Source organism: Cariama cristata, unplaced genomic scaffold (genome assembly GCF_000690535.1).
Source record: "Cariama cristata isolate BGI_N322 unplaced genomic scaffold, ASM69053v1 scaffold16183, whole genome shotgun sequence".
NCBI classification, from domain to species: Eukaryota; Metazoa; Chordata; class Aves; order Cariamiformes; family Cariamidae; genus Cariama; species Cariama cristata.
In genome coordinates, this window is record NW_009606897.1 from 37,485 (window position 1) to 60,207 (window position 22,723).

General features: G+C 36.9%; 1 protein-coding gene across 1 annotated transcript in view; it reads right to left on the bottom strand.

Annotated features, from left to right (window-relative positions):
* Positions 1 to 22,723, bottom strand: part of SEMA3C (sema domain, immunoglobulin domain (Ig), short basic domain, secreted, (semaphorin) 3C) — a gene marked incomplete at its 3' end in the record, with an annotated part of 114,835 nt that overhangs the window by 35,987 nt on the left and 56,125 nt on the right. Inside the window, exons 2-5 of the mRNA XM_009696536.1 lie at positions 12,896 to 13,056; positions 10,658 to 10,720; positions 5,656 to 5,775; positions 1,850 to 1,940 (exon numbers count right to left, since the gene is read on the bottom strand). Coding sequence (XP_009694838.1) covers positions 1,850 to 1,940; positions 5,656 to 5,775; positions 10,658 to 10,720; positions 12,896 to 13,056 — 435 coding nt within the window. The remainder of the gene's footprint in view (positions 1 to 1,849; positions 1,941 to 5,655; positions 5,776 to 10,657; positions 10,721 to 12,895; positions 13,057 to 22,723) is intronic.

Sequence of the window (22,723 nt, forward strand, 5' to 3'; positions counted from 1 at the left end):
GCAGAAGAATGCTCAAAGGAGAGTCCAGTACATGGGCTCAGTCCTCTCATTATAACTCAAGCTGTGACTTACAAAATCTTCCCCTTTCTGGCATGGATATTGAAGCTAAATTCATTCCAGTTTAATGCTTTTGAAGTGACCGGACTTTGCAGTAACAGGGAGAAAGTATAAAACCCAATCTGTGAGACTTGAAAAAGAATGCAATCTTTAATTTAAACTTTGTAGATGCATTATGTCATGACAGATCAGTCAAACACTAGGGAAGATCTCTTCAGTCACATAACTGAGAGATCAAGGAAGATAACATAAAGTCTACTAAGATTAACAAAGCTGCCATAGAACCATTGTGGAAAAAAATCAGCTTACTGTATATACGGTAATTCAGAAACAATGTACTTCAATGGTATTTCATAAAATCCAGAAGGAACAAGGAAAGGAAACTTTATTCTTTAAGGACAGTTGATTCCCTTAATAATACCAGAACAGCAATGAGTAGCAGTGGATTAATCCATCACTGACTTTGAACAAACATTTTCTTTACACAATGAGTGTCTGTAAACACTGACCACAGATCTCTGATGAGATAAAGATACAAGTGCAGCCAAGGTTCAGAGAGGTATCTAGGTAGCATTTGCCTGTCTTCTGAAGGTGCTTCAGTTCATACCTCTGTGAATGAAATCACTTGTTCTTTGCACTAAATATATGTGCAATGAGGAATCAACAAACAAAAAAAAAGGTAATTCATATTTTAAACAGACCATGTAGGATAGGCTATATGACACTTCCCTTAAGCTCCATGAGACTCAAATTTTAAAGGAAATATCTGGCACAATATATAATTGCTATTGATTTCAGTGGAAGTCGAATGGCAGAAACACCGCACGTTGTTCCCTGGTAAACTTTCGGTGAAATACCTGTGAGCATTAAGTTTTATCTGCTAAAGAAAGCCTGAAAAATCTGTGCAACTGCTGTTTCCTTCATAGCCAAAAATATAGCAAGGAGTAGGCACATGTTGAAAAATCAAGGCTTTGGCACTAGAAGCCTGTGAACATGCTGCAAACGTGAAAGGGCGGGTTACATTAAGTATATAAAACATGTCTTCCAGTTGAAAAAATAAAGAGTTTCTTTTACTGGTGATCTGGGTTGCACAAAGCATATGCTCCCTTTGAGTTTTCAGTTAGGTATGCAATAGGCACTGCAGTAATTCTTTGTATGGGATAGATCTCCCAGTCACTGAGTACAGCCACCACCAATTCACAAGAACGTTTGAGGTGTGACAGTTGTAGCACTTTCTGGCCTTTCAAATGGAAGATAATTGCAAAATTGGTTGGGTATAAAGCCAACTGAAGAATAAACAGCCTTGCAATAGCTGATGGGCTCTACATCAGAGATGACAACAAAAATGAAATTCAAAGTAACTGAAGTCTTCAGGCTTTCTTTCCCTGGCTACTCTGAGATTTTACAAATAATTAAATGAGACAGAAGCGCTGTCTAGGATGAACAAGGTCAGAAACTGCTCAAACATAAGATGCTAGACAGGGTAATGTAAAGTTGAAACTAATCTTGGGAAAAAATATGTAAGCTGGAAAAGGGACAACCTTTTGTTTTCTGTTTCTCTCTCTCTCCCTTTCAACAGCTTATTTCTTCATTTCATTTGTACATCCACCGTTAGCTTCACGTAAACCTTGAAATAAAGATGGACCCAGCCCTTGTGCCCATCAGCCAGACACAGGATATTGCTCCTTGGAGGCTGAATTCTGTGTCCACCTCATTTCAGGCATCCCATCAATCCACACCACGCATGATCATATGGCTTTAGACCTCAGCAACTTGGAGTATCTTTACTTACTGATCATAACAGACACTGTGTTCACATTAGGGTTGAAAGAACAGCGTCCCTTTCCTGATTCACACTTCGAGTCGATCTTGAAGATTTGTTCCTGCAATATAGATTTGTGTGTCACTTCTTATTTCAAAAAACATCAGATGTAAAGTGATTTTTATGCTTAGCCGTTTCCAGCATTAACAATGCCCAGCACTGCTGGGAACTTTGACTGTACTATCAGCAGTTTAGCTTTCCTTTTCAGAATTTCATCATCTTTTTAGACAGCTTTTTCATTGGTACCCAGTTATTTTCAAGACTGTCATTATAAATTCAAGACACTGAAACAAAGAATTTTTCCCTCTAGCTCAGTTACGCTTTGGAGAGGTAGACTGATCTCTGCAATAACAACTGTGGAGATTACTTCTGTGTTTTTGAAGCTATTTATCATTTACTTGCTGAATACAGGGAGATACTTATACTAGTCTAAGACATTATAATAAAGGTACCAGAACAATACTACATATTAAATAAAAATCTCTTATGACAACTGTAATTTGGTGACATTATAAATCATTTGCTTTTTACTGAGCTATCAGACCTCCTAAAATCCTCTAAATCATAGTTATTTTCTTCAGTACCATCTCTTGGATCACGTGTAGAGCTCCAGTTCCACAGTGACAGATGATTTATCAGTATCTCTTGCCATAGCCTGAAATCTCTTGGAAATATTTTGCTGTTTAGGAAACTTGGTATGGGGATTTGTTTATATTTTATGTGACTTTTATAAACAGGAACTACATTTGGCAAAGTAGAAGCAACCTGGACTACAACTTGAAATTCAAACAGTCTGAATATCTTTAGAAAATTTGCTCATCTTGGTGCATTTCTTCACTTTTTGGTTCCCATCAATACTGAGGAGCAACATATGCTGAGCAAGAAGTGACTGGGGTCCAAGTCCGTTCCTGAAAAACTGCAGTCAGTAATGGCAGAGACATCGACCAATAGCACATCGACTCACATACCATGGTATACCAAACAAACAACTTGTTCCTATCTTCCTATAACAAACCTGTAATCTTTAATAGAAGGCCAAAAGACATAATTGCAAGGAAAAAGCCACCCAAACTTAAAATATTTCAGTTTCAACAGAAAAAGTTAGCTGACAAAAATTCCAAAGAAAGTCTTCGATGATGTAGATGCCATTGTATTAGTTATTCAACTAAGGGCAGCAACTCTTTAGATTCCCTTTAACAATTAACGTAAACTACAGGGGAATGGGGATGCTACACAGATCACTGATCAGCCATTTGGTGTCAGAGAACCGGAGACTCCACCAACTTGAAATGTTCAGCTAGAGCAGGAAGTTTTCATATCCATTATCTTCCATCTCTTTTCCCCCTCTTCTATTTTGCCTAATTTAATCACAGAGATCTTATCTGTTGTTTTAGTAATAAGCTCTCCAAACAATGTTAAAACATAAGTATGAAGTTTCTAGTATGATCTTGGGTTTTTTTCATTGTTGCTTTATTTCTAGATTGATATGCAGCTTGACATTAATCCATATTTACTATATTATACCACTATTTACCAATTCAAAGTGCCCATTACTGCACTATTAAACTAGCTCCAGGATTACACTTGATTTTCATATATATTAAACTACTTTTTAGTCTATAATTAATTCACATAGTGATTACCTTTCCTTCAGTTTGCATTTAGAATATATTTGGGTGACTAAGACAGTTATTACCAAAGACCAAAGTATCAAGTATGCCATGCAAGAAAATTAATTATATTTTAACCTGTTTCAGGGAAAAGGGCAACATTCTGCCTCATCAATGAAACCACCTTTTTTGTGAGATTATGTGGAATCCTGGAAATAAAAGAGCAAAACAGACCTAGTTCTTATGATTGCTGGATATGACTCTTACTGTCAGACTTTGTAGCTTCTAGAGAAAAACAGATGTGGTTTCTAAAATATCTATTTCGCACATGCAAAAATATCCCTCTGTGCATGGAAAACTACTAAATTAAAGGTGAAATGATAAAAGTAGAGAAAGAAATGAGTTCTCACTAGTCCCATCAGCACTATGTAGTTCTTCACTCTGCCCTATTAATTAGTCATACACTGATATATGCAATGAGTTCAGAAGGAAATGCTTGGTTTTAAACTGTTATGCTATTGTTGGCCTGTACAGTAATGGCTTTGAGCATGCCATGCCTACAGTCAAGTGTCTGACAGACTCCAGACGTCTGAAACAGCAGTTTATTTAATCAATTGATCATAGGCATGTAGCTATACAGACAGGCTAAGTGAAGCCAGTTCTGCTCTTCCAAGACATGTATCTTTATTTTTAACTTAAGAAATTGAACATCTTGCATCATCTGGAGATGTCATTTCCCACCCTCCCCCTTCCCTAAAAAATCCTAAAATAATGATATTCAGAGTTCTCTGGGCTACAGTACTACTAAAGTTGATAAAGGAATATTGCATTAATTAGAGACAAATGTGATCACTTTGCATGTTTTAAATAATTTTTCAAGAAATAGGATAATGCTGAGGAAAGCTGACCTCTGTTTCAAAACACATCTAAATAAGTTAATGCAGACTCCATTAACTAGAAGGATGGATTTAATCCAGGCCTATGAACCTCTACTTTTAGATGATTCATTAGGACTGAAGGTGCAGTGATTCAGACCACGTACTCTGTTAAGGAGGCTGGAGCCAGGTAGGGATCTATCAAATGTCATTGAGATCATCCCATGCAAACCTACCTGGAGAAACAATAATTTATCACCTCCCTGGCAACCTCTGCAGTAGTCTTGGTTCTCGGCCAGAATTCCAGTCCCAATGAAATCAGTGATGAATTTCCCAGTGTCTTCCCTAGGAGCCAGCCTAGCTTTTAAAGCTGCCCTCACATGGCAAAACTCCAGGTAGCATGCTCTGATCTTCATTCCCAACACATCTGCTTCCACATTGTACAGGAAAATATCCTGCACACTCCTGTGCCTGCAGACATGAATCTGACCCAAAAGCTACTGAGGTGCCGGGTCTTGGTTAAGTGCTTTTCTTTCTCCTTCTGGTTGCTTAATTTATTATCTATCACATTTGCACATAAACAAACATTTTACTTTCAAATCAGGAAACTTGGACAATGTACTTATGAAACATCTGGTACTTTGTATATTGAAAATATACAGTGAAACTCAATATAGAAAAACTGGAGACCTATCTAGAGAACATAAGATTTACACCCTGGAAGACCTCACAGCGATGAGAAAACTTACGAACTTCATCCCGGCAGAATCTAATGGGGCAAAATTTGTGCAGTAGATGAAAGTTACGTATACTGGGATTGCATCTAGTGGGTTTTAAGCTGAAGTCCAGCAAACCTTCACATACCTGAACAGTTAGCCCACTTCTCCCAGGAATCACTAACACATGGAAGTTATAAAAAGTGGACTGCATATTTCACTTTTTATCTAACTCACTATTTCCTTTCAAGTATTTCTTGGCAATTTTTCCAACAAATGCTAGGAATGAATTCACCAGACAATGTCAAATAAAAAGTAGTATCAAATGTAGCCAAGCATTTCGTATGACTGTGGAATTTTGGACAACTATCATATTTGAGGCATGGCTTTTCATCATTGCTTTCCTCCTAGCTGGTAACCAGTCAGAAAACTATGGATCTTTATTCTTTTTCTATTTAACATAGGTGAAGGAACCTATTCGAATAATTGATTTTTGCATTTTCAAAATTTTGAGTTTTGCATAACACTAGTAAGATGCACCACAAAATGAGTGGCTAATATGAAAAGCGACTTACCTCAGACCTGCGTCCTCTGTTGACATACACACACACGGGGCTGAAGGCGCCACTGCCGCAGACATACAGGTGTGTGCGATTGTATGACTGTATCACACGCACAAAATTTCCACAGCCATGCTGCAGGGAATACAGAAAAAAATAATTTCACATTGGCAAATGTTACTAGATGTTGGGAACTCTAGGGAATACACATGATTTATAATTTTAATAGTATCATGAAAACAACTACTGAGTTTGGTAGTCTCTGGATTTGAACAGCTGTAGACTTCTGTTTTCTTTTCATGGCATTTTGCCTAGCCTGGGAACTGGGCATTGATGGGGCACTATAGAGGAGTTATAGAGGACTGCACGTAACTTTCCCATTTCCACACAGCAATCTAATTTTCATCCATAGACTTCTCTGTACCTTGCATGGGAAGAAGCAAGGCCTCTGCAGGAAAACAAGTAACCTGATAAAGTTTCCTTAAGGACACCGGCAAAACAGTCTCTTCTTCATCATAGCTGGAGATAATTAAAAAATCAAAGCTATCCCAAATCTAAGATCTCATTATTTGTATGAACAACTTCTTTCCAACACTTTAAACTCTGAACAACACAAAGGAAGTTTGCCGTGAATTGTTGCTTCATACCGAAGATCAACAGTAACACCTTCAAATCAGCACGAAAGTTAAAACAGAACATTAAGGGCCACATAGTTTGACACCATCAGATTTACAGTTTTCTTCTTCTAGCATACTCCTTTATTCTCTTGCTCTTTTCTTTTTTGACTATGATCAACTGTTAAAGCACTTTAGCTTAAAAATAGATTTTTTCTGAATATTTTTTCTTATTGAGATCCCAGAGCTGCCATCATATTCAACCATCCAAACCTTCACCAAAAACAGTGAGAATTGCATGTGTTCTGTGACCTCAGGATTGGAGACTGTGTCATCAGTCACCTTCACGAAAATCAGTAGAGTTAATCTTTGTATAGCAGACCGCACAATTTATATTCAAAGGCATTCACGTTTTTTGTTCAGCAGAAGCTGGTACCATACTACAACATCTGAAAACTGGTGCATAACTGTAGGTAGTTCAGAGTTCATAGAAGGAGTTTCTCTACAGAAAACACTGCATGTTCTCAGTTAAATATTAGCTCTAGCTATATCAGAAAAATCCTTTAACCCAGTCAAAACATACTGTTTCTCCAAAGCTGAGGACTGTTCCTAAATGTTTCAATTTTCTCATCTCCAGCTATCTTAGTTTGGCTCAAAGACAGATTTAGTAATGTCTTGCTATCAAAATTGTGTTTTTCTCAGCAGTACTACCAATTCACATTATAGCTGTGGAAAGGGAAGAAGGACAGGTGAAGGTATACCACTAGCTTATATATGCCAGTGTGTAAACTGATGCTTTCTTTTCCTGCTGTTTGTAGAAAACTTTTCTAGAAGATTTCTAGATAAAGGATTACATGCTGAGAAATCTCAGAATGAAAGTCTTCAATGATCAGGACCAGGAAACAATGTCTACATGAATAGTACTGGTACATGGCACCTGCCACTCTGCTTCAGTACCATGTTGTGTGCTTCCCAAAGTGTCTATGGCAAGAACAACAGGGGTGGTTAGATGAACGGTGCTTTTCTTTAAGGACAGTCTTCTGGGGTAACCATGTGACATATACTATGTCTTCATGTCTCTTCACTGATGATTTACAGACAAGTAACACAAGTTGGCTCAATACCAACATTCTCGTATTGTAATGCTGTCCGGTAGGAAGACCATTTTATGACCTCTGAGCCTTTGCCCATCTCTCCAGTGTTGAACTGCTGAACTCCATTTGCAACTTGCTATGTGATTAACCTGGGTACTGCACTGGGACTCCACAACCCAACAAAGCAAGAAATTGTTATTTCAGAATATATTCTATAGGACTGCCATTCAAGAGCACCTATGCTTCAGTTTATTTCCCTTTCCTTGATATTGGAGTACTTTGTGCTTTTAAATCGGTCTGGTCTGAGGTGACATGAGATAGTTGTCTTTAGGATGGATGTTTGTCAAAGGCAGTGGCTAAGCTGTAGATATCCATGTACTACTGGTGCTTCTTTTGGAGCTGACACCAAAACTCACCCAGCAGCAGCGTCTGGTGAACTGCCTTACTGTAGACATCTGAAAGTCAGACATTTGTGCCTGAGGATCTCATCACAGTAAATGGAGAGAAATAAAGGTCATACTAATGTAAGCATTCAAATTAGCCTGGTGAACATACTATTTAGGGGTGAAAATTTCTTGTAGTATCAAAAAAGGCAGTCAAAGATGACAAATTCAGACACCAATGTTTCTCTAATGGTAGGACAAAAGAAACCCTTCCAAATTTCTTTGGAAAAGAATTCACTGATTGCATAAAGTCCTTTACTGGCTGCTCCAAGTCTATCTACTCCTCTTTCACCTTGTAATAATCACTATTCTCTGACAGGCCAAATTTTGTATCATGCATTCACTCCCCCCTCTTTGGTTTTTTTTCATTTGAAATTCTTAATTTTTCTGAATTCATTCTCTGCTTCTCCCATCATTATCAGGAATGAAACTCACAAGAATGCTATTAAAATAGAACTATAAATTTCAAGTTGCAAACAGTGTTTTAGCATTAGGTTCTCTTTTTCTCATTATTTCAGTGAGCTTTCAGTAAGATGTAGCATCGATTTTAGTGAGAGCAGCAGCTGCTCATCAGTACCTTTTTTTTTTTTTCTCTTTTAAACTCCTGAGGACAAATACTAAGAAACTTAACGTCAACTTCTATTTTTGGAAATTAATTTTTCTTCTGCAATGCACGGCTGGGATTTAAAAAAATCAGTTAAAGTTTATGCACATGGACGTTCTTAATTAACTACATTACAGGAGATTAGCTGTACCCACAATTAAACTGTTGTAAAAACAGAGCTTCTGTCCAGAAATCTGTCAACCAATGCAGCAACATTTGGGTACTTCAATATGATTAAAAGCTAGGAAAGTCTCACCACTAAATGTCCAAGATTAAAAGTTATCTGGAGAGTCCAGTATGCAGCTTTTTTTTCCCCACGTATCACATATTTTGCATACTACTTTCTGCTTAAAGTATTATCTACATTTTCCTATTTTTGCCCTAGAAGAGTGTCATCATATGCTGGAAACATGATTAAGACTAAGACTAATGAACTTTTGTATTTCAAAGAAAAGAAAATTCCTTAACTAGTCTATCACAAGCTGATGATGCATTAATCACCATTAACAAAACTGTATGTTTTATTTTCACATTTAGTGCAACTTAGCAGGCCACTAGCTGTAGAATTTACTGCACACTGCAGTAACCAGAACAATGTAAAGTTGTATAGAAAAATAGGATATTCAATAGGAAAAATACTTGTTTTTCACTACCATAGCTATCAGGAAAGAACAAACTGCCATATTAACCATAATATAGTTATACATAAAGAATCATTCTGTTGCTCTGCAGCAATAGAGTGAATTACTCTCCACAGTTTTGAAAAAGCAATATTGGAGCAACGCTCCAGTAGGACAGCCGTCTGGTTTCCTTACATTCATCAGCATTTGCAATAGAATTTCAAAATAAAGCCCACACATATTTTTCTTACAAAATGGACTCAGGTGAATTATTGTAATATTGCACTAACCAAACTGGATGACATCTGTAGGTTTAGTTAAGAATGCAAAATGTGTAGCTAAAATAAATAGAAATACTAGGCATGACATAGAGACCTTTGAAATAAATAACAGTTTTTATAATAAATTCACTGGACTTTTGCATTAATTCTATTTTTTCTGAAATTAAAAGCTATATTTATATACATCTGCTTACATCCTTCAATCATTTCATTATTTATGATCCTAGATATATGCTGAGGAGTATGTTCCAAAAATGATTATACCTAACGTGAAGGTTTCTGAATTCCATAGCTTTTTGCTCAAATAAAAATATAAGCAAAATTTCATTGCTTTTTCTTATAAATTTAGTAGAGAGAAAATGCAATTTTGTAGCTCAGATTAGATTCTGAATCCTAATACTAAAATATCAGTTGGAAAACAGCTATATGTAAAGAGCTAAAAAGAAAACCAGGATAAAGACCTTTAGGAGATGCTGAACTGGTAAAAAGTCCAAAGGTAACTGAATAGAATTGAAATGTTAACTTTCTGCTTTTTGTTTTATAATTTAGCTGTCTTCTCTTAATAAAAACTAGGCATATACAGACTGTAAGTTCAAATTGCTCTAGGAAGATAACCATATTAATATACAACTCTGCCAAAGACAGGACCTGCTGTATTGTACCACTCACTGGGTCTTTCAGAATACCTCATTTCTATCTATTATCTATAAAGAATGTATAGGGAAATTACCATCTGATTTAGGACCTTTGGAAGGTGTCTGCATTTAGATGGGAAAATAATCAGCTGTGGTGCAAAATGACTCAACATAACCTCTCCATGGTCTGTGCTTCCCATGATTCCAGAGATCATCTTTACCTCTTTCTAGGAAAGCATACCAGTTTCCAGATACTTATTTGGGCATTGATTTGTGGAAGTAACAGAAAGAGCTGTTTGAGGTGTTCCTGAGTCTGGGGTCTTCAGGCTGCAGACAGTGGGTACCACCCATCTGTAAGAGTCTGTTCCTGGGGCGAGCAGACAGCCAGAGCACTTCCCCACTGTGGACAACTGCTCAGCATGCTGTTCAGCATCATCCCCAGGACATATCTGGAAAAGTGCTACTACCTAGTTTGACTAGTAACTAGAAAAAAGAGCGAGGAAGTGGACAATGCATACCTTTCCCATCTGTCAAAGTCTGAAGGTGCATTCTGTTTACATAGCCTGTTTTTTCATAATTTCACTTTATCGTTTGGCCTGCAGAGCATTTCAAAAGCAAACCAAAACTTCTTTCATTTTGTTTTGGCTGCACTCAAGGTGATCTTACTTTATTGCCAAGTATGTAATTTGTGTATGTGTGTGCATGCGCATGTGGATTATAACTTACTGTAGGATCTTTACCAGCCATTTTGCACTCTTCAACCTTGTTTGCTGATGCTGGCCAGAAAATCTGCAAGGAAAGAAATATCTTTTAAGATCTTTTAAGTAACAGATTTATTACATAATTTAAACAAAACATTTCACTTGCACTAATAAGTTAATATATTGATATCTTTTACACCTTGATTATAATTTAAAAAAGGGTTCTTGTAACAATTTTTTGGTCTTATCAGCAAAGGTTTTGATAGATTATTAAAAAACCTGCTTAAAATCTTAAGATTTCAAGCTGATTTCTTACACTTAGTTTTCCAACAAACACTTCAATGTCTGAATGTTTATCTGATCTATACTCAAAGTCTAAAGATTTTGAGCTTCTTCCATTATTTATTTTGATTTCGAAACAGAAAAGACATCTATTAGAAATCTCTCCCTAGAAATTTAGTAGGTGATAGAGCCTGATAACATTTACCCTCAAGATAACATAAATAATAGCATTAAAAGATCTCTGTGTATATATATATATATACATACACACATACATATATATATATATGCAGAGAGTTGTAGGTATGTTTGCATATGTATATAGGGCTTCTATGGAGGCATAAGATTCACAAAGTGAATCTGTTATAAAAATAAATAAACAAATGAAAGAATGTGTGGAATTGCAGAGATTAATTCTGAGCCTAATACTGGGTGATCACATTCACTGCCAGAAAATTTTGTGTGTTTTTGCTTTCTGTTAATTTTTTTTTATTCTTGTTTTTCCAGGCCTAAATAGACTGTTGAAATGCCTCACAGCTTTATACTGTAGAACATATTTCATGCAACAGAGGCCTTCCTATCTAACCGAACTCTGCAGAGAATTAAAGCCGACCTGCTAAGGGAAGGCTGTGCAGGAGCGCAGCAGCTCCCAGACAAGAGTGGCCGGATCACTGGTGAGATGGGAATTAACAAAAAGGTCACACAAGCTATTTCAGATCAGAGAAGGCGGCCCCATTTCAGAGGAAGATTTCTGTGTCATTAGGAGGAGGAAGGACGTGTTCACGCCATCACACGAGAGGTATTTAATTTAAATGTGTAAGTTAGAGTTAGCCTCCCCAGACTCCCTGCACAATCAATTCAGGTAGACAGGCATGTCCAGAGGGTGATTCAGAGCAAAGCCTAATTTAACTGCACTTAATCACTCTCCAGCGGGGCCTCTCTCTCTCTCCTGACACATTAAAAGCCTTGCCTCTTAAGGAAAGCATTTAACTTCACTGCTGCAGGCTGGATATCTCTGCCCCTCCATACTCCTGAGGTACAGTAATAAAGCTTATAGATTACAGGATCAGATGAATTTGGTAGAACAAGGCCTTTACAATACACTTTAAGGTAGTATTACAGCTGTGATAATCTAAAGATAGGCAAGGCAAAGTCTGTAGAGAGGTAGTATCTTAACAGTCAGGCTTCTGGGCACACAAGTGCTTCTGCAGGCCACCTATTTTAAAAGCGGAGCTGGATTTGAACTGGCTCTGGAGACAAGACAGAAATCTGTGAAAGTGGTTTAAACATTTGATAATTTCCTTATTTTCATATACAGGCTGCCTACTGCAGTTTGGTGAGGTGGGACACAAAGAGTCCTTAGAAAAAGACTTCTTGATAAGTGAGAGAAGCAGCCAGAAAAGAGGGGATGTCAAGAGGGAGATGCGGGTCATAGTGTCCAAAAAATCCCGAACAGGAGGTGCCTCAGCTACCCAACTGAAGGGCGAGGGCTGACACAGACATAACAAAAGACTGGAAAATATTTCAGCGATTAGGCTTCAGAGTACAAATCAAAAATAAATATACTCAAAGGTTAAAGACAACTCCGTCCCTGTTGTTTTTTTCCCTATGGCCTGAAAACAATAGTATGTATCTTATTCTTCCTTACAGGCTTCTTTTAAAAGTGCATCTTCGAATTATCTTAAATCTTGGAGAGGAGTGGAAACCATCAACCCATACAAATTTTCTTTATGAGGCCAAGCCATGCTGAACATCGCTTCAAAATGAGTAAACAGGTCAATTTTTAAACAGTGTTTGAGGAGCAGCCATGCTAATAGCTTGTTCATCTTGCATTACACATAAAACAAGGACTAACAATTAAATAAGGTGCGGGCCTGGACTTTTGCCTGCTACAAAATAATGAAATACACATTTTTTTGTCTTAAAAAGAAAGGCACGTAGTAAAGCAATCTTGGATTCTCAAAATAAATCTTGAACTTACACTGAGAGGGTCCTGGCTTATATTATTAATATTCAGAGACAGAATATGATCTTTGCTGCCCACGTAGATCCGATCCTGATCTTCATCCATTAATAATATCCTGTAATCCAGGGGACTGTGGGTTATTCTGTGATACTCGGAGGTCTTAGTTTCTTGCAGCTCTGAAATAGTAAAGACAACAAGTTAGTAAAGTGGTTTAGTTGCCTTTCTTGCTTCACAACTGCATTTATTTCTAAATAAGGTCATCTTTTAGCACATGTTGGGTCAATAAGAGAAGAAAAACCCTCATCAGACACTTGGTAAAAATGCAATGGTTGAGTTAAATTTTCCTTTCCCAGTTTGAATGCAATTCTTTTGTACATTAAGTAGCTAGACATATCTCATAAAAATCGGGCATTGCTGTTATTCATTCATCTCATCAATTCTCATTTTAATGGATATGATTATTTACAGCTTTGGCTTTTAAGGAAGATCATACATTAAATTAATCAATGTGTTCAATAAATTTTGAAGTTTATGACAGCAGAAAACTCACAAGATCAATGAAAACTACGTAAGAACAGTTTACTTTCTTTTCCTAATGAGAGGCTTAACTAAGAATAGGTTCAAGGTCAAATTTTTTTTTTTCAGTTCTTCATCACCATGCATAGTTTATTTAAAACAAAAAAAAAAATGAATTCATCAAGCCTAAATGTACCCATTTATCCAGTTGTTTGTTTATGGGATTTGGACCAAACTATCAGAACTGCAGAATTAGCTCTATTTTTCCACATAAAACTTTCTTCAATGAAGTGAAGTGAAAAACATCCTTTGATCTCAGTAGTGCAGGATCAGGCCTGTTACAGGAATAGCACAAGCATCTGCAATATAAGTATTACTTGCTGCCCTTGAGAAAGCTCAGCCTTCCTGTCTTTGCTTGGCCAATACATTTTGGCCCCCACTCAGATTATTTTTCTTTTCAGTAATAAGAGAAGGGTTATGTCTCAAGAGTTGAGAATGGAAAAATAAAACTTTAATAATCAATTTGTCCTTATTCAAATACCTAACATATAATTATGCTTTCTTACCTCATGAGCATTATTAGAGGATTGTGTTCCCTGTGACTAAAAAAGTGGTAAATACACAGTACATACGAAAATGCGGCCTTGCTATAATGTTTATTCGTAAATCTAAGAACTGAGTCCACATCCCTTTTGTGAACTGTTTGTTTGGGACAATACGGCTTGTCACTTGCTAAAGCCTTGTTTTTGCTAAAAGCAAAGCTTTTGCTCATTCTCTCCTTATAGAAAACAGTAGATGTCTTATCCAAAATTAGTCATCTAAGCCTTTTAGATGACTAGCTTAACATGGACTAATGATATTTTGGAAAACAAAACTCTCAAAAATATTTCTGGATATGCGCTCTGTTAAAAAAATTAAAATTGTGCCTAAAGTATCTACTTTCCATAAAATACATTTATGTGGAAGCATAATTTTTTCCTTGAAATTTACTTGGAGAGCAATTTTTGACAAGATGTAAGCAACATACAGGCAAAGGTTGCAGTCTTGGGACTTATAACTGTCTACTAGAGCTGTAATGATTGAAAGAACACTTATCAGAATATAATTTGCATTGATAAGTATGATATATAACTCCACTTAATTTTTATCATGATTGTTAAATAGTTTCACAGGAAGATGAAAAATATCTTCAGTTACTGAAACATAATGATGTTTTGATTCACTTAGACGTGACAACTTTCAGGAGCTAAGAGTTGCCTACATGCATTTATTTATGGTAATAATAAAAAAAAAAATTCTATTTCATATGTCCCTCAACAAAAGTTAAACATACCATCTAGATTTACAGTATGTGCCTAAAAGTTTAAACTGAAACAGTACTCTGAATATATATGAAAATTGTCCACATCACTTTCAGAAGTCTTTCTTCAGTGCTTGAAAAATCAATTGCTTTATTAAAAAAAAAAATCCTCCCTGTAAGCTTTTAGCTAGGATTTTCAAAGGCACTTGAGAGACTCACCAGGATAGTGCCATTAAAATGCAGTCCCTTGCCTGCTCTGAAATTCTCAGACTGACATTTCATAACAAGCCTGAGAAGCTAGTACTCATCCTTTTTCCTGGTGGCCTTATTAACCTTACTGTAATATCTAGCAGCTGTAAGGTGAAACCAAACCTTCTCATAACCGTATATTTGATATACTCAGAAAGCACAGACAAACTGGGAGAGGGAGCAGTTTCCTGCACAACAACGGGTAGATGAGAGCACAGCGATTGCACAATATAATGTCCCTCTTTATTGCCTCAGTGACTGACACCAATTGACAGTGACTAAACCATGATTGACATAAAAGATGATCAAGATCATGATGATTGTTTTTAAGCAAGAGACAAAAATAGCAACAGATATTTGATTTCCACAACTTTCATTTATTAAAATCCATTGTTTTCCTGGATTTTTAATCCCTTTGCAATGGTATTATTCTTTCTAAGGCACCTGAAGGATAAACTGTCTTCATCAAGCTGCTGCTGAGGAGAATACCTTATTATATGTTACTAGACTATGGAAACTCAACACCATTCATAACAGGAAGGAAAGCCCTGAAACAAATACTCTCATACAGATTTATTAGTTTTATTTCTTTCAGGGCTGGAGCTTACAGTTTATTAGCCTCTTAGGGCTACTCAAGCAAGTGGAGAGGGAATTTAAAACTCATCAAATTTTCTTTTCATTTAACAAAATTTAACAATCACCCAAGAAATTTTGAAAAAGAAAGAGCAACGGCTGGAAAGATGCTGTAAGGTCTTCTAAATTTCTTTTAATCGCCAAAAAGTTTTTGTAAAAAAATGATGTAAACACTTACTGACCTTCAAAGCAAATGTTATTCCATGCTTTGGGAATTTAATCAAACATTCAAGGCAGTAAACCCTGTATGGAGAATGATGGTGTGGACAGCTGTCTGTGAACATTAACAATTTTGTCTGACAATAAACCAAAAGATTATAATATATTCCATATGCAAATAACAACTGCCATCCTTAATGATACAAGAATAATCTTTGTTCACCATCTTTTCATCAGTCAGTGAATTTAGTTTTGGCTTTGCTTAATGATAAAACCAATACCAACTTGATCCCTAGTGTCAGAAATGTGATCTTAGAGAACAGGTTATACAGCTCTTGTCCCTTTTAAAGAGAAACAAAAGCTTCAGTGAACTCTCTCCCCAGAACTATTATTATTATTGAAGTGCACATTTTGGAGACCCCAATGACTGGGAGTTTTCTCTGTACGTAGTGCACAGCTTACTGACAACTAGGCAGTTTAACACGTATTCTTTAATTATCCTTCCAATCCACCACAAAAAAGTTAATACAAGTTTTTTTAAAAAAGTTGTGTTCTCACAGAAGAAACAACAAAATATTTGTGTAATATCTATTATTAACACCACAAAAGCCTTTGTAACACTCAAAACTCATTATGTTGGCCAGAACAAAACAGATTGCAGCTATCAGAGACTGGAAATCCAGGAAGATGGAGATAACTCACACAGCCTGTTATACCCAAATTGTCCAACCTGCATAAGGGTATATGAACTAGGTCCACTTATCAGGTAGCCCTCTGAATGTCTTCATTGATCACTCAACATCAACCTTTCATCAGTCCTTAATTCAACTTCACCGGTGTCACAATGCTGAAAGCACAGCCTGACTTTCCTAAGGTAAGGAATATAATAATCCCTAATACGTAAGATAAGACCCTAATACAAGTGATTTCCTCAGTAGACATCTTATACTAATATGGATGTTTGATGCATATGTTACTGAAACTAATACAATTTTTAGCAGGACCTTCCCAAAATATGATATTTCCTATTTGCAGACCCACATAACAACTTATTACTGAAAAGTTCAATATAGAAATATCTTTACCTTGCAGTTTGGTAAGCTACAGCCATGGTATGCAAGCATCCCCAACCCAAGTTCAAAGCACTAGGATTATCCACTGAGAAACTGTGGATAAACTACGATACGTGCGCGCACGCAGTCACCTCTGCACTGTACCATCCCTGGGTTTCCAGCCTAGCAGTGCTTCTTCGACCAAATCTAGGATGCTCTGTCAAGCTTTTAATTTAGGATCCCCTGTGGTAAAGTACAAGAAATAATATGTTTTCCTCCTCTTTTCTGCTGGCATAAGGATTCAGTCTCAGAAGGCTGTTTATGCGGAAGTTCAGAGCAGAAGCAGAGAATTGGTGTATGCACCTCAGAAAAAGCAGGGAGTAAAGCATAGCAATCCAGTTTCACATGCAGCACCTCAGTGAAGGGGACAAACACAGCTTTCCAGAAAGATGGGATACTTCCCCCCAAGGAACCTCTGCTGCTCAAATTGGCATGGATTTTATGTAGCCTTAGTGATTTGGAAGTCAGCAATACAATCCTGTTTTATTTTATTGCCTCATGGGGTATGGGGTGCACAAATGACAGGCCCTGTGTACATTTAGCAGGAGGCTTGACAACAGTAGCTTCTAGTTAAGGAGGCTGTAAAACTCTCTTAAGCCTCATTAAGCCTTCAGTTCATGCCAACAAATATGCCAGCCCATGCCAAATATGAAACTGCAATGTAAAGTCTCACCTTCTAGGAACTGGAATGAAACCAATTTTCTTTCTTCTTTTTTTTTTTTTTTTGGCCTAGAAATAAATATTTAAGTAGAATGGTATTTTTGCTTATAGCATCAAATGAAAATGGCACCCTTTTACTCACAGGTCACTTGCGAACAGGTGAAAAAGTAATTTGCATGTATAAATTTAGAGAGAAACTGTGCATAATGTTGCTAACTTTGAAAGGAATAGTTATATATTTTAAAAATGTGGAATCAGAGGTATCTGCAGAGTTAAAAAAATCATTTCAAAAAATGCTTCAGCCAGAAGAAGAGCTCTGTTTTATTTTACATATTTTCCTTTCTACTTTGTATTGACTAACTTCTCTATTTTGTACCTTATATAGTAGAAATGACTAGAAAAGATCTAGTTAAAAGGTATCAGATTTCATAAGACTCTAATAATTTTAACTATTGTTTTCTTGGCCTTATTTCTGATTGTTCACTATAAAGACATAGAAGAAATAAATGTGGTTGGTTTTTTTTTAGTTTACATAGTACCTGTGGAAAAAGTATGCTATTTGTAATATTGCTTTTCAACTCTGTGAGGATACAATGTAACTATTTGTTTAATTTTATGTATGGAGCAAGAACAAGGAAAGTCTGACTATTTCCTTTCAAAATTTCAGAACGAGTCATCTTTGCACTGTCAATACTCCTTTTCTTTGAAGAAAATTGTATTGATTCCTTCTACTTAAGGGGGTGAGATAAGAGAGCTGTTAAAGCATTTTGCCAATGTTCATGCAGCGTTCAAACTTAAAACCCAACCCTCAGCGAGCTCTCAAGTGAAGCTGATTATAAATGGGTACACAGTCATTTGGCCAAAGAGTCATGAGCAGCCAGATGTGCTACGAGTCAGTCCCTTGTGTGCCTTAACCACACGGGGCCCAAAAAGCTCAGGCAGACCTTTGACCTTTTCTTTATCTCTTCTTCACGCATGAGAAGTCTTTGTACTTTTTTCTAATGCTGTTAGAACGAAATTTGGCTTTTTGTATAAGGAAGTAATAGGTTTATAAGGACTGGAAATCATAGATGTGCACACTTGCTAGCTTCTGAATCTGTCTGAAAGGATTTAATTACAATTTTATTTTTAAAAAAAGAGCGAGCAAGAGGGGAGAAAATAGATTTACAAGTGCTCATAAAATCACAGGCTAACTAATTAACAAGATCACTTGGAGGACAGGGAGGAAGGGAGTTCAGACAGTACAGGCTAAAACAAGAGCCCTCTTTGCCCACAGCTAATGTATAATTTGCTAGAAGGAAACTTAATAGCTGTATTTGGAATGAGAGTAAATAACACAGAAATGTCAACAATATCTAAATATGATCTGATTTAAATATACACCTTGAATACTTGTTTCTATATTTGCTAAATGAGTTGAAAATGGAATTTAAACATTACTAGATTGAGATAGTGCAGTCTTTTACAAATAGAAATAATAGCGCTAAGGTCTAGAAGTCGTTGGTGAATCAGGCCCATAGGTAGCTCTAGCATGTCTGAAGAACAATCTGTCACCTTGAGTAGCTCAGCATACACATTAGGAGCAGTAAAACACTCAATAGCTCTTTGTGAAGGGGACCATGTGTTGATAGGAAAAGACATACCAGTTAACAGTTGACCTTAGGCAGAGCGTTCACATATGCCAGTAGATGAGTCTTTTTTTCACAATTCACAAGGCATACAGAAGTCCTAAAATGCTGGTATCTCGTAGGCTTTAAAAAGAGCACAATGGAGTATGAACTGGCTTTTGATCTTGGGGCTTTTAAAAAGTTTTACTGAAAGGGGAATCACTCATGACAGAATGCTCTTTTATTAAAACTATCAAAAACTATCAGAGAATTTTTCATCTTTGATTTGCTACTTTGAAGAATGAAGGAGGGGCAGATACACTGAGGTGTGGGCAGCTGCCAGTTTTGCGCAGAAGGAATGTGCTTTCTAAGCAAAGGCAAACACACGATGAGAGAAAGTCACTTACTCATGTGTGGCAAAATGTATTAATGTGGCTCTGTGGCACATTCATCAACCCAACGTACCCCACAAGGTTAAGAGTATTTTTATTGAAGCCTTACATTATGAAGAACAGACACTATTAAAATGCTGATTTTTTTTTTTACTTACACAGATACTGTCAGGATGAAATCATACCACATTCCACAATAGAAGCCCCACTCCAAAACAAAGAGGAAAAATGTGTCAACTTTTTCCAAACTGCAGCTGCATAGCTATTCCAAGTCTTGTCAAATATTCCAGTATTGAGATTCCTTCATTGAGAATTATGCAAGACCACCCACACCCTCCAGCTAGCCAGTCTCACTAATCTGTAGACATTTCCAGGCATAATTTTCAGATTATTCCTTCGCTTACCTTGCTGTAAACCTGGAATAACTCCTCTGAAGTCTGTATAGGTATTTCAATAAAAAAATTGAAAAGTGGGCTTCTTATTTTTTAATAAGTAGTATGCATTTACAATTTTATGGGCCATGAACTTTATCCTTTTATATAATTGCAAATTGTGGGTTTTATTTCAGAAGATGTTACAAATACTTCCACTGCACAGAAGTTTCCAGAAGAAGGTATCTGATTTTTCAAATATTACCTTGCTCATTTCTGCCTATTATTAACCTGTCCAAGCTTTATTCTCATTTTTGGTCCCAAAACCAAAGAGACAACTTTGGCAAGCAGGGAAAGCCATAAAGACAGTCCAACTGGGTTTAAGATTACTGCAGCTGAGTTAGCCATATCAGATGGGAGCCAGTCTTCTCCATATCATGTGTATAAAGAGCTTGTGTATAACAGCTCTGCATGTGCAAACTGTTCTCCAAGAGTTGTAAGCTGCATACTTCAAAGTCTGCACAGTTACACAGAGTTTACCCTTCTGTTTGTTTCCAAAAGACATAGAGAGGGCCCTTGTCACGTTGCCTAAGGCTGCACAAGCTCAGCCTGTCTCACCCACTAGCCTGGGTGCACACAGTGGCTTTGCCATTGGCACTTGAGATGTTTTTCTTTTCCAGATGCAGGAGTAAGAAGCTTTCGGTTGCCAAGTATGACATTATTTTTGAGACGGAGCAAGAAAAAAAGCCACACCCATGGAGAAGTCAGACAAATTCCACATTATTTTACTTCTCCTGGGAGTCGTATATCTTTTCATTGTAATCTCTTGTGTTTTCTGTCTTACTCTTTTTTCTGGTGGACCAGTAATCACATCATTGGAGGAATGGCTGTGTTTCCTTCTGAGATGCTCAGTCACACAGAGACATCTTCCAAGTAGTATCAGACCAGCTTGCCAGCTGAAGCCCTGACTGCATGCAGACACCAAAACTCTTTGATCCAAATTTAAAGAAAGATATGAGAAATGGAATAAAGTGAATTATTGTAATTGTCTGTCTGAAAAATGAATTAAAACTGAAACTAGTGCTATTCTCCAAGTCAAAGCTGGGCAACAACATGAGACTTGTGAGCTGCTCTTCCAATTCATTCATGTTCATCCTGTTTGCCTCTAGTCAGTTGACCTCTGGGAGGAGAACAAGGTCTGACTGGACTTCTTAGTAGTTTTGCATCTCATTCAGGCTGTTATTTTTGTGACAAAAGCAAACCTTTTTAGGTTTAGTTTTGAGTATCTGACTATTTACTGCCCACAAACTGATGTGGCAGATGATGTCAGCTGTGACATTTTTGAATATTGGGGAGGGAGAGAGAGGAGCAGGGAGAGCATAAGTAAGGTTGAGTGAAAGGTAGGTTGTTCTACTGCTAGAATTGTCTGTCTTTGCAAGTGTACCATTCTGTTTCAGTGTAAGAGTGTACTTTGCAGGTTTACTGAGGTAGCCTGTAGACAGTGAAGACATAATTTTCCCTTTGCAAAACAGACAGAGGCAGCTACTCCCCAAATGTGCAGTTTCGAGGTGATTTTGATTGATGTACCAACAACCATGACTCTGAATTGGAGTGAAGAACTATCAAATGTTGCAAAATAATCAACACCTTAAATAATGAAAGTATGATAGTCGTCTCAACTTCTTTTCTGACTGAAAAAGCTCTTCACATCAACTCACATGCACAGCCTTTCTTCTTCCCTCCAAGTATATTGTTGCTAAGCTGCAGAATTACTCTTGTTGCCAGAGCTAATAAAAACTCATTGAGAAAACACAGCTCAACCACTGAAATATTTCATTATGGTTTCTGTAATAAAGTAAGAACCCACTTCACTGTGGTGAGGCAGAGGAACTCTTTTCATTATATTCCTTTCCCTCCTTCAAAGAACAACCTCCCCAGAGATTCAGCCAATCTCTGTATATCTAGGATTGGCATTACTGTCCTTGCTGCAGTAATCCTTGCCTTTATTGATGTTACCAACTTTAGCTGCAATTTTAGCCATTCCACTTTATTCACAGATCTCCTTAAAACATATTGGTCCTTTCTTTGGCAGTCACTTCTCACCCCTACTCTGTATAAAAAAGGGCAACTTAGTATACGCAGACTTGGTTACAGTTTCATTATTATTATCATCATTTTAATCAAATTAGGATTAGCTATCAGGCAAACATTAGGAAAAAAGAGATCAAGCTAAATCCCAAGTGCTTAGCTTTTATTCATTCTTCAGTAAAATAATGTAAACTTTACTCAGCTATGAGCTGAAGAAGGTTTGGAGGGCAGTATTTCACATTCAAAAGAATTTCATTAATAAATTAATTTCAATGGACTGGTGGATTAAAGGGTGGTGTTTTTAGACACAGAGAATTCTGAATACAGAGGGATGCTTGTAAAAGAAACCAAGTTGTCTATAGGAAAAACAAGGAAACAGGTATGTGGAATGGTGGGTATTATGTACAACTAGGTAAAGTACTGTTTCCTTTTTTAGTGTGTTTTCTTGTTTGCTATCAGTATCATTATGTCAGTCAATGGTATGCATATACCTGGTGTCTATACACTCTTGTCTATATATCAGATAATCATCTCCATATACCAAGTCCAGAAAGTCAGCAAGCTCTGCTTTACATCTGGGAAGGATAAAAGAAACACTTATTCTCGCTTCACTATGTGAGAAAACAAAGCAGCTGGAGGTCAACTAATGGCATCTCCCCTTCAGTGAACCTTCAATGAACCGCTAGTCCAACATGATGCCAGAAGGGTCATTATATTGTAGATAACGAACTTTACCAAAAGAGACAGCCACACTTG